The sequence below is a fragment of the Calidris pugnax genome, unplaced genomic scaffold (genome assembly GCF_001431845.1).
Source record: "Calidris pugnax isolate Ruff unplaced genomic scaffold, ASM143184v1 scaffold1021, whole genome shotgun sequence".
Taxonomy (NCBI): domain Eukaryota; kingdom Metazoa; phylum Chordata; class Aves; order Charadriiformes; family Scolopacidae; genus Calidris; species Calidris pugnax.
Window position 1 is genome coordinate 18,141 of NW_015091701.1, and position 12,233 is coordinate 30,373.

The window sequence follows — 12,233 nt, forward strand, 5'->3', positions numbered from 1 at the left end:
CCCATCCCATGGGCTCATGGGCTATTGCCCAGCAGATCAAGTCATGGCCCTATGAGCATCTGGCCTCCTAGTCCTTTCCTTCTACCTACCTGACACTTAGGTGAGAACACAGGTGTCCTGGCTACCAGTCCTATCCCATCTCCCCCTCTTCTCTCCACCTGGGAGAATCACCAATGTCTCTCTTTCACCTGCAGAGAGTCTGGAGGAGGCTGTTGATTCTGCTGATTCTGCTGTGGGAGACACTGCAGGCTCTGCTGGGATAAGGGGGCTGTTTCCAAGACTTCACTGCAGCTCACCATCTGACCACTACACCCACACCCTCGTGTGACTCTGGCTCAGCCATGGTCCCTCCGCTGAGAATCGGCGCGGTGGAGTTCCGCCACTGGGAAACAGGGAATCACAAAGGTAATCAAAGATTTTCATTCATCAAAATAAAAGTTCTTAGTGTTCTCCTAGCAGGGTGAATTTTTGCCTGGCTCTAATCACTCGTATCTGCTGTCAAGGGGAGGGACAGAATGCCTGGCTTCTCTCTCCACATGGGTTTAGGGATCTGGATACCTCAGTTCTTTCCCTAGCTTCAAGAAGAGCGACATAACTTGAGGCTTAGGAAATGGAACAGGGTAGGAATCAGTGTTCTCACACTTGCCCTGGTCTCTTGCCTATTGGACTTCAGTTCAGCTCTGGGATGGGGCAATTGGCCCTGTGGAAAAGGTAGCCCTTCGTGCTCTCATGCACTGTGGTTCATGCTTTGTCTGGGGTTGCAGCAGCTCTGTCCGTGCCTGGCAGGGGCCAAATCATGGTAAACACTACGAGGCACTATACCTTGTACTTTAGCAAGATCCTACTCTGGTCACAGTTTCCCCATATGCACAAGCTGGAAAAGTGGAAATCCCACTAGGGCACAGAGAGAAATCCTTCCCTGGAGGACCCATAGCAGGACAATGGGAAGAGCCTCACTTATGAGCCACTGACTGGGGACTGTGGTAGTTTGTTGGCATGGCTTTGAAGTCTCCAAGCCTAAATCTTCCATCCCTGAGAAACTGGAGAATGTGAATGAAAAGAAAACAAAGTTGAGGCAAAAGGGAGTGGTAGAGAGAGTGACAAGTGGTAAGCCATGATGGAGACTGGCGGTACCAAGAAACTTGATGGTGATATATCAGGGCTTGGCTCAGGCAGGGCTGAGGTGGTAGGATCTGACTGTTCTTTACAAATCCAGCCTCAGGCCCAGCACCCTGCAGAGTCCCAACCTGAAGGGCACAGCTACCCCAGTTCAAGGAAAGAGCAATGGAGGAGCAAATTTGTGTTACATTCTTGACTGTTGCCTGAACACAAGAGGAATCATCTGAGAAGATATGCTCTGAGGGTCATTAGGCTGCCTAGGAAAGCTAGGTATTTTACTTCCCAGACAAGCTCCTTCCAGAACTAGGAACCATTAGGGCAAATATTCCCAAGATTTAAGCCCCCTTCCCACTTCCTGTCTCAGCCTGAACAAGAACACAGCAGTACTCTGACAAACCCACCTTCTAACACAAGTCTTTGTCAGGTCAGACCTGACCTGAGCCCTCCCATCCTGCTCAAAAAGGGCTGAGCTGCTATCAGGACCCCATCTAAGCTCCAGCAAATGAAGGAATGAGTTTGGGGAACCCTCCAAAATTTCTTGCAGGACTTCAGCAGCACTGACTATCCTTCTCTGGGTCATGGGAGACGCTCTGGCAGATGAGTGAGAGTCTAGAGACTTCTGCATTTCTCTTTGGTCTCTCACTGGGTTATAGCAGCACGGAGCTGCCTAACACCAGGAGATTCCACGGGACAGGGAAGGCCAGATGGGATGTCTTTCAACCTCATAGCCCTCAATTGATTTTTCTTCCACAAATGCATCCCTTCATTATTTGAGGCCATGTAAACTTTTTGCATCCCCAAAAACCTGTGGAAAGGAGTTCATAGATTTCCTAAAAGAGGAGGAATTGTCCTTTGCTTCTTTTATAAACCGCCAAAGCCCCTAGCTTTGCTTGCAACCCCTTAATTCTTGTACAGGAAGAGACAGCAAGCAAACCATCCTTCCCCCGTCTCCCCAAGCCACTCATAACTTTACACACCACTGCCATGTCCTGCCTTTTCTGTCTCTCTAAGAGACTGAGAATCCAAGTCTCTGACATGGGTGGAAATAGAAGAAAAGCAGAATGCTGTGCCACTGGGGAAAGAGAAACACAGGCAGAAAGAACCAGGCAAGAAGCTGTGAAAGCAGGTTTGCTCAGGTGTAGTGAGTTATAGAGTGAGACCTTTTGGAGAATGTACCAGATCCTACAAGGTAGAGAGAGAGACCTGGGAAGAGAGAATCAGTGGTTCCTCCACCACCAAGCTCTGTGAGATGTACAAGGACCAGCCTCAGAACTCCTCCACTTCATGCTCCTGGGAAGCTCTAGCTCTGTCAGCACATGGTCTCACCACCTTTCCCTTTCCCAGGACCTTGCATCAGCCTGGCCAAATGTATTTACTTTACCTGAGTCCAGTAATGATAGAGCTGACTGGCATACTTGAACTAGGAACATCGATTTCTGAAAAAACAAGCTGCCATTGCTTGACCATTGATAGTATCTAACACGGCTGCTTTCCACTCACCAATCCTCCTCTTTCCCCAGCCCCTGGAGCTCCCACCATTCTGCTGCAGCATCTTTGCATTAAATGAGAGACCTGTTTGTACCTGGAGATGTATCCCTGGCATGTATTTTCTGAAAGACCCTGAAAAAAACCTTGCTATGCATGTGTGGAATGTTCAGCAGCGTTGAGCAGAAGAGGGTATTTACATTTCAGGTAGGGATTTGTCATCTTAAAGAAAGGAAAGAGAAATGGGAGGAGGGGTTCTAATTTCAGCCTCCTTCACAGAGTTCTCACTGAAAGGTCTAGAGGGCTATTTGGAAGCATTGTCTGCTGCATGGCCCCTGAGTTGTGCATCACAAACACCCCTTTTGCCTTCATCTGAGATCATTTTGCTCCATGAGCTGCCCTGCTGGCACACAGCCCCGAGCTCTGGGATTCACAGGAGCCTCTAGTTGTTTTGGACAGATAAGTTATAAATCCACAGGGAGATCAAATCATACACTTTTGTAGATTAGGAATTCCTCTTGCTCTGCTTAGTTATGATGGGATTAGAGGTTTGGTAATTTTTGCCATGCAGAGTCCTAGTGAGCCTCTTTCCCCTTTCCACAGGAAGCTTCTAATCCATAGTTGTTTCTCAGGATGAACCACGTGTGTAAGAAAACTGTGCACTGATACCAGTTTCAAGCCCAGGACAAGTCAGGCAGCTCCTTGGAGGAGTCCCTTGGCCTTGGGCTTCTCCTGTAACATGAAGGAAAACTTCCATCTGGACAGTGCCACTCCGTGTACCAGTCTTCCAGCACTCTCCAAAAATTGATCAAGAAATGGAGGAGAAAGATGATTCCAATTGAGTCTCTCATGCCATGTCAGCATCTCAAAGTATATGACTTCTGTTTCCAGTCACATAGGGGTACCCCATATCTTTCAGGGGCCAGCATGATGAAGTTGGCAAATGCTTGGAAAACAATCATTCACCAAATGCGTTAAGCTTTAACAAACTCAGTGCCATGAGAGAAATGATCACTCTTTCAGAGAAGGATTTCAGAAGATCTCATTGTTTGTGTTCACAGTATTTTAGTTCGTACACATCACATCCATAAACATCAATGTTGTACTGACATGCTTCTGTGGCAAAAATTCGTATCCATAGAATGTTCCAAAGCTAAATAGAACAAAATGTGGTTTGGTACTTAGTCCAATATTGTCATATGGATTAGGTGAGAGAAATGTTTTCAAAGAGATGTGGTGAGAATTCACACATTTTACTATTTAACCTGGAAGGGAGGGTGGGGGAACATAATGTGGTTTTTTGTCCTCATTGAAATTATTTTTAAATAATTTTGTTTGGGAAAACACTGTGTTCTATACAACAAAAAACATATGCAGACATTACTCGGGAAAATGCATGGCTAAAATAAAATTAACAAACTTAAAACTGAAAGCATCTGAGTTTCTTTTGCTTTGTTTTGCTTTCTTTTTTTTCAAAATCAAGGCATAGTATCTTACTGTCCATTACCTACAATATTCAGCTTCCAGCAAAAAGATGCATTTTTCATAATGGAACCACCAGCACAGGGGAATCCCAAGGGGATTTGAGGGTTGCTCTCAACAGTTGCTGCACATACGAATGAGACCAACAAACAACTTCACATCTTCCAAAGCCAAAATGTATTTTTAAATTGAAGGCTACCCTCTGATATCATTTAAAATAGCTCTCTATCTTAGGAAAGGTTTATGACTAACTGATAAGTTTTTTATGCTTTCTACCAGTGCCTGTTAATGACCACATTTGGATCTTCCAATTTTCCACTGTGTACTTTTTGCCTGGAGAAAACCTTGGACTAGCGATAAGGCCACTGGGGAAAGAGAAACACAGGCAGAAAGAACCAGGCAAGAAGCTGTGAAAGCAGGTTTGCTCAGGTGTAGTGAGTTATAGAGTGAGACCTTTTGGAGAATGTACCAGATCCTACAAGGTAGAGAGAGAGACCTGGGAAGAGAGAATCAGTGGTTCCTCCACCACCAAGCTCTGTGAGATGTACAAGGACCAGCCTCAGAACTCCTCCACTTCATGCTCCTGGGAAGCTCTAGCTCTGTCAGCACATGGTCTCACCACCTTTCCCTGTTCTTGAGCCAGGAATTGAGTCCATAGCTTCAAAAATAGACTGTCTCTCCCGTAAAAGACTATCAAGGTATAAAGGTATCACACCTCTGGACCAGGAAGTCCTAAAGCTGCTGTAAAGTTTTGGACTATGAGCAAGTCCTTGCCCACCACTGATATTGTGAGTTTTTAGAGAAGTCGAGCCTCCAAGGGAGATGCTTCAGTCAGTCACAGGGGCACGGGATGCCTTATGCCAGATGTTGACATATGCCACTTCTTGTCTCCCAGTTGCCCTCCCCCTCAACGCTGATGGTGATGATGACAAGATCGTGGGAGGCTACACCTGTGCAGAGCACTCTGTCCCCTACCAGGTGTCCCTGAACGCCGGGTAAGAGAAATGGGAGGAGGGGTTCTAATTTCAGCCTCCTTCACAGAGTTCTCACTGAAAGGTCTAGAGGGCTATTTGGAAGCATTGTCTGCTGCATGGCCCCTGAGTTGTGCATCACAAACACCCCTTTTGCCTTCATCTGAGATCATTTTGCTCCATGAGCTGCCCTGCTGGCACACAGCCCCGAGCTCTGGGATTCACAGGAGCCTCTAGTTGTTTTGGACAGATAAGTTATAAATCCACAGGGAGATCAAATCATACACTTTTGTAGATTAGGAATTCCTCTTGCTCTGCTTAGTTATGATGGGATTAGAGGTTTGGTAATTTTTGCCATGCAGAGTCCTAGTGAGCCTCTTTCCCCTTTCCACAGGAAGCTTCTAATCCATCAGCACTTATTGCAGGACCATAAAGAGAACCTGCATGAAAACAGCTCCTATGATAGCGATGTGGAAGCGAGTGCAGAGGGTGACGGGGAGGTTCTCCAGACCCTGTCAGTGTCAGTAAAGTGTATGCATTCCTTCTTTTTTCCAGGCGCATCCAAGTGCAGCTCGGGAAACACAACCTGGAACTCACAGAATCGACTCAGCAGTTTATTAACTCGGCTAAAGTCATCCGCCACTCTGGCTACAGCGCCTACACACTGGACAATGACATTATGCTCATCAAGCTTTCCACACCAGCTCAGCTCAACAGGGCTGTCCAAACCATTCCTCTGCCTACCAGCTGTGTGACCACAGGCACCATGTGCCTCATCTCTGGCTGGGGCAACACCCTCAGCAGCGGCAGTGAGTATCTGTGGGGATGGATGTACAGCATGGTGAGGGCCAGGAGACACCCTGAGACCTCCCTTAACTCCAAACAGTAGAGGGTAAAGCACAGACAGGTGCTGTGGGACAGGCCTTTTGCACTCATCAGTCTCTGTAGGACAGTAACCACTGAGCTGCCCAAAAGGAAATCTGCTATAAGGTCCTTCCTCTTGTTCTGTGGGACAAACATGGACTCACTTAAGTCAGCCATGTGCTGTTCACCAGCATCTTCATGCCATCATAAATGTTATGGCCTGGCGCTATCAGCTGTGCAGCGCCAAGCACGAGCAATTTCACTCATGGCCATAGAGTTGTCAGTTCTCTGAGACCAAGATCAAAATCTGGGACTGTGGATCTCAAACAACTACAGGAGAGCTCCGTTCTCTTACCCCGATGGCCAGAGGTGTGGATGGTGACTGGTGTCTAATGCACTAATGACAGCTAAACCTGCCCCAGAGCAGAGGGTGGTTTTCCTGAGGCTCAGGTTTTCTCCTGAGCCTACAAGAGTAGCTCTTAGCTCCACGCTTGACAGTTGATAGTTTTCTAGGTTATCTAGGTTAAAAATACCATGGCCGCAGTTCCATCTAAAGAAAAGGAATCCATGCTGTGATGACTGCTCAGAGGAAAAATGACCTCCCCTAGAGCAGGATGTTCAGTCATTACTTTTCTGCTAAGAAAGATCTTCTCCGGGCTCTGGAATGAACTCAGGGATGTCATCAACCACCTCTCTCTCTTTTCTTCCAGGTTACTATCCAGACACCTTGCAGTGCCTGAAGGCCCCCGTGCTCTCCGCAGCCGAGTGCAGCGATGCCTACCCTCGGCAAATTACTAAGAACATGATGTGTGTGGGATACTTGGAGGGAGGCAAAGACTCCTGCCAGGTAAAACAGCTGCCTCCCCTTTCCCATAAGGTCCTCTCCTGCCTTTTGCTAGTAGACGAGGCCGTCACAGTAGAGAATCTGCCATTCTCGCTGCACTGGCAGGTCTGACTGCTGTATTTTTGAACAACAGCAGAGAGTTGGCATGAAAGTAGCTTATTGAGTGAGGCTGGGGTTTTTTCCACTCAGTCAGTCATTGTCCCTTTTTTGAGATGGCAAATACCTCAGCCCTAAGCTTCCACACACAGACTCTGCCACCTCCTGCGTCGTAGTGTATTGAAAAGGCAAGGGGCTGCCCCAGAGAGTCAATAGCAATCACGGGGACTTTAGAGCTCAGGACACAAGTGCTAATTTTGGACTCACCGGTAATTAGGTAGCCAGTATGCCAAGGTCCAGGTCATCTGGAAAACAAACACACCTGACAACTGCTCTGCATTTCACTTGTGCCTGGCTCCATGGAAATATTTGGCTGAATAATGTTTAAGACATCCATGTCCTAAGGGTCCGCATCCATCAAAACCAGGCAGCTTACTCATCCTTAGCTGTGGTGCCCTTGGAGCTGAAGTGAGACACAGGAGCGTCAGGTGGAGAGTGGCAATCAGAAATGGCCTTTGTAGGACTTCTGTGCAGAAAAAGCCCAATGGAGCTCCCTCGAATGTCGGTGGTTTCTGGGATCTCTGGCTCGTCCCCTAACGCTGACACCATTTGCTCAATATCCTTTTCCTTCATGTGCACAGGGAGATTCCGGTGGTCCAGTTGTCTGCAACGGTGAGCTCCAGGGTATCGTTTCCTGGGGTATTGGGTGTGCACAGGAAGGCTATCCCGGAGTTTACACCAAGGTTTGCAATTACGTCTCCTGGATCCGAGACACTATGGCTGCCAACTGAGACCTCTTTTCTTCTCCTCACCATTTTCTTCTGCTTTGGGACTGACTGTACCAAAATGATCAAAAAATAAAGACTTTCAGGCACCCATTCTCTGTGCAACATTTCTCTGTGTACTTCCATGGGTTTATGGTATGGAGGACAGGGCCAGGCAATCTCACTCCGGGGAAAATATTTAATACTTGTAGTGAGTGCCTCTCAACTAGCAGGATCTTGGACCATTTTGCGGACTCATCTTCAGGAGTCTTTCACTCGGCTACAGGCAGCCATTTCTGGAGCAGAACACCTTTTCTGTTTATCAGCATGCCCTCAGGTGCTACAAAACTGCCTAAAAAAGCCAGCAGAGTGAGCTGAATCATACAGGCTGCAGATTCCTCCTGTGGATAGAAAACAGCAGGCAGCAACAGAAACGCATCCCATGGCCCCCACTCCCCACCCCAACCACAGGACTGAACATTCCCTAGTGGAACCTCTCTGAAAGCTCTACTTGGGGAATGAAGCAAGCTCTTGCTAGGCTTTGTTCTCTTCATGCACCAGTGCCACTGGGGCTGCTCTCTACACCTGGATTGCCTAGTTTTCCTGCAAGAGTCAAAAGGACAGAGACGTTCCTGGGTTCCGGTTTTAACTCCTCCTAACCCCGGCTGGCACTGGAATTGAAAGTCCATGAAAAAGCTGCCAAAGTTGCCAATAGGCTGTGCAGCTGCCTCCTAAAAAAAGAAAAGGGAAATAGAGAGTTTCAGCAAAATAAAAAGACAGTAAAAAATAAGAGGATAGAGATCAGCTGAAATGGGGAAAAATTTAAAAGAAGTCCAACATTGGAGGAAATGGAGGAGTATGGCTTGAAGGGACAAGTTCCGCTTGCCTACTGGGAGGTTTGTGCCCAGCTCTTTCAGATGCTTTGTCACTGAGATACCTCCTGGGAGACTAATAGGTGCCTGACTCACTGAGACAGGCACAGTATATAAAGAGGATCACACCGTTGCTTTGTGTCCCGTTGCTCTGCAGGCACTTGCTGAATTCCTCCTCAGCATTGGTACTTATCCAGAAAACATCCTGAACTGTAGCCTGGCATCCTTCTCATCATCTGGTTTTCACCAGAGTTCTTAGCTGTGAGCAGTTGAAAGGTCCCCGACCTGTGACTCCCTAAGCCTGTCTCTCTCCCTAACCACTGTGAGTGGAAGGTGGTGGATATCTTTGCTGGTATGTTACAGGAAAGAAGAAGATAAAGTTGGAGGACAGAGGAGAGGATGTGATGAAGGATGACGAGATACAAGATGAAAATAGTGGGAAAGAAATACTTTTATCATCAGGCAGAGTGCCTTCTCAAATATGACAGGCAGGGATGTTGAGAAGAGCAGTCTGGAAATGGTTCCAGTCCTCTGTCACATCTCCCAAAGTGTCAAGGTCTCTGGCAGGTAAAGAAGAAATTCCACTTTCCAGTTCGTAGGCCATACTTGGTTTTCAAATGGTTGGAATATCCTCGCAGGATCTCCCCTCTCACATGGCTGGAACATTACTAATGCCTGCGTGGACAGTGCAATGAAGAGGTTGCTGACCAAGTTGTTCACTCCTTTGTGAACAAAAGCAACAGGCATCTGCGGAGCAATGAGATGTGAGGACACTGTTTTTCTTTCTCTCTCTCTCTCTGCTGACATTTCCACATACTGCTTTTATCACAGCTCTGCACAGCAGAAGAAAGAGAATGTCAGAGCTGTGAGCCCTGATGGTCACAAGACAAAGTGCCCTGTACTTTCTCTATTGTGCTCAGGAAAAGGTCCAACGGGATCAAACGCAACATGTTTGAGTGCACATATCAAGGCATGAACACCTTGCACCAACCTGACACAGCAGGAGGGGAGGTAACCAAATGGAACCGGCCCTCACCTAAATGGCTCCTGAGATGAGACAGAGCTAAAACTCTCACTGAGGCCAGCTTCTCCAAAGAAGCACACCACTTGGAAAGAGCATTGAGAATAGAACTGGGCAACAGATTATGCTGGTTAAGGTAAAACTCAGCAAGTCTCTTGGGGAAGGGTGGAGGGGAGGATCTGTGCCTCAGAAATGACACTGTTCTAGAATAAGAAGGAATAGCTCCTGACAAAATGACAGGGAGTGGGGAGGAGGGAAGAAAGTGAGAGAGATTATCAGTTTTCAAGAATCGGGGATTGCAACACCTTTGTTAGCCGGTGGGTCACAGCTGAGACATCTGCTGTTTGATGTATTTGGAAAAGGAGATAACAAGAATTCCAGGGAGATGTCACCAGTGTGGCTGTGCTGTGTTCCCTGGCTGCTTGTTTCAGCAGCTTGGGTACTCATCTGGCCAGTCTTGAGAAGAGCTTTGAGTGCAACCCACGGATGTTTTTAACTTGCCCTGTTTGAGGTGAAATCATGTCTCCCACGTTTAGAGTACTCACCATACTCTCTGCTCTGCCCTGGTTGTATCACGGAATTGACAGAGTTGGAAGGGACCTCTAGAGATCATCTGATCCAACTCCCCTGCTAAAGCAGGATTGCCCAGAGCACATCTGTCAGGACTGCATTCAGGCAGGTCCCGAAGATCTCCAGGGAAGGGGCCTCCACACCCTCCCTCTTGGCTACAAGGGCACATTGCTGGCTCATGGAGAGTTTACTATCCACCAGGACTCCCAGATCCTTCTCCTTAGTAGTGCTTTCCAGCAGGTTCACCCCTAACCTATACCGGTGCCTGGCATTCTTTCTCCCCAGGTGCAGGACCCTACACTTGCCCTTGTTGAACCTCATTAGCTTCTCCTCCGCCCAGCTCTCCAGCCTGTCCAGGTCATGCTAGATTGCAGCACAGCCCTCTGGAGCATTAGCCAGCCCTCCCAGTTTTCCATCATCAGCAAACTTGCTGAGGATACACTCTGTCTCCTCATCCAGGTCATGGATGAATATGCTGAACAAAACTAGACCAAGTATTGACCCCTGGGGGACACCACTGGTTACAGGCCTCCAACTTGACCCTGCTCCATTAATTACAACCCTCTGAGTTCTGTTACACAGCCAGTTCCCAGTCCACATCACTGCCCCCTCGTCTAGTCCACACTTTCTTAATTTTTTAATGAGGAAGTTATGGGAGACGGTCTCAAAAGCCTTGTTGAAGTCAAGGTAGATGACACCTGCTGTTCTCCCCTCATCCAGCCATCCAGTTATACTGGTCAAGCATGATTTACCTTTGGTAGATCCGTGTTGACCACTTCCAATAGCTTCCTGTTCTTTAAGAGGTTTGGAGATGACATCAAGAACAACCCAGGGACGGAGGTGAGACTAATTGGCCTGTAGTTCCCTGGGTCCTCCTTCATGCTCTTTTTGTAGACTGGAGCAATGTTTGCCTTTCTCCAGTCCTCAAGCACCTCGCCTGTTCTCCATGAGCTTTCAAATATGACAAAGAGTGGTCCAGCAATAATATCTGCCAGTTCTCTCAGTACTCACAGGTGTATCAGGGTCCATGGACTTATTAGTAAAAGATGTGATTGTGTTTAAAGTTTAATTGCCTGATTCCTTGTTATGAATCTCTGATGCAGCTCTAGCTGAAGCTCAAGCGGTTTACTGCCGGCGGAGTTGCCACGACACATCACTTGGCAAGTTCTCTAACTTTTCTTGGGTGCACCTCCGTGTCTCACTTGAAATAGTTGGCAAGCGCTGAATTCACACAGCCTATGCTGCTCTTGAATCTTCTCGTTGCTTTTTGTCACACAGTGTTTGTCAGACAACTGTCTGGTGGATGAGGCCTCCAGTGATAGTTTGCTAGCTGGATATTCAGAAACAGGAGAGGGATGTTAGTTAACATTTTTAAGATGGATGGAAACAGCAACTTGAGATTTTGAGACTTGGGGGACTTGCGATTTTGTTAGTGCTAGTACGTTGACTGCTTTTTGGCGTATCATCTCTGTTGTGACGTCCCTTTGCCTTGGGCTTCTCCTGTAACACGAAGGAAAACTTCCATCTGGACAGTGCCACTCCGTGTACCAGTCTTCCAGCACTCTCCAAAAATTGATCAAGAAATGGAGGAGAAAGATGATTCTGATTGAGCCTCTCATGCCATGTCAGCATCTCAAAGCATATGACTTCTGTTTCCAGTCACGTAAGGGTACCCCGTGTCTTTCAGGGGCCAGCATGATGAAGTTGGCAAATGCTTGGAAAACAATCATTCACCAAATGCGTTAAGCTTTAACAAACTCAGTGCCATGAGAGAAATGATCACTCTTTCAGAGAAGGATTTCAGAAGATCTCATTGTTTGTGTTCACAGTATTTTAGTTCGTACACATCACATCCATAAACATCAATGTTGTACTGACATGCTTCTGTGGCAAAAATTCGTATCCATAGAATGTTCCAAAGCTAAATAGAACAAAATGTGGTTTGGTACTTAGTCCAATATTGTCATATGGATTAGGTGAGAGAAATGTTTTCAAAGAGATGTGGTGAGAATTCACACATTCGAACTATTTAACTTGGGGGAGGGAGGGGAGAAAAGAAGGCTTTTGTCGGCCTCATTGAAATTAGTGGAAATTCCTGGAGTGTGTTGGGGATAGCTTCCTGACACAGCTGCTGAGGGAGCTGAC

The 12,233-nt window shown here is 47.1% G+C and overlaps 1 protein-coding gene across 1 annotated transcript; it reads left to right on the plus strand.

The window, feature by feature from the left end:
* The first annotated feature begins 341 nt into the window (after positions 1-341).
* LOC106900029 (trypsin I-P1-like) lies at positions 342-7,685 on the plus strand. The gene is made up of 6 exons (XM_014961987.1): positions 342-405; positions 4,730-4,784; positions 4,887-5,081; positions 5,613-5,866; positions 6,632-6,768; positions 7,503-7,685. The coding sequence occupies exons 1-6, from the start codon at positions 342-344 to the stop codon at positions 7,650-7,652; spliced, it is 855 nt and encodes a 284-aa protein (XP_014817473.1). The 3' UTR covers positions 7,653-7,685.
* The last annotated feature ends 4,548 nt before the right edge of the window (positions 7,686-12,233 follow it).

Coding starts and splice junctions, on each gene's coding strand:
- LOC106900029 (XM_014961987.1), top strand. CDS start 342: ATGGTCCCTCCGCTGAGAATCGGCGCGGTGGAGTTCCGCCACTGGGAA. Junction 406..4,729: donor GGAAACAGGGAATCACAAAG/GTAATCAAAGAT, acceptor TTCTTGAGCCAG/GAATTGAGTCCATAGCTTCA. Junction 5,082..5,612: donor CAGGTGTCCCTGAACGCCGG/GTAAGAGAAATG, acceptor TCTTTTTTCCAG/GCGCATCCAAGTGCAGCTCG.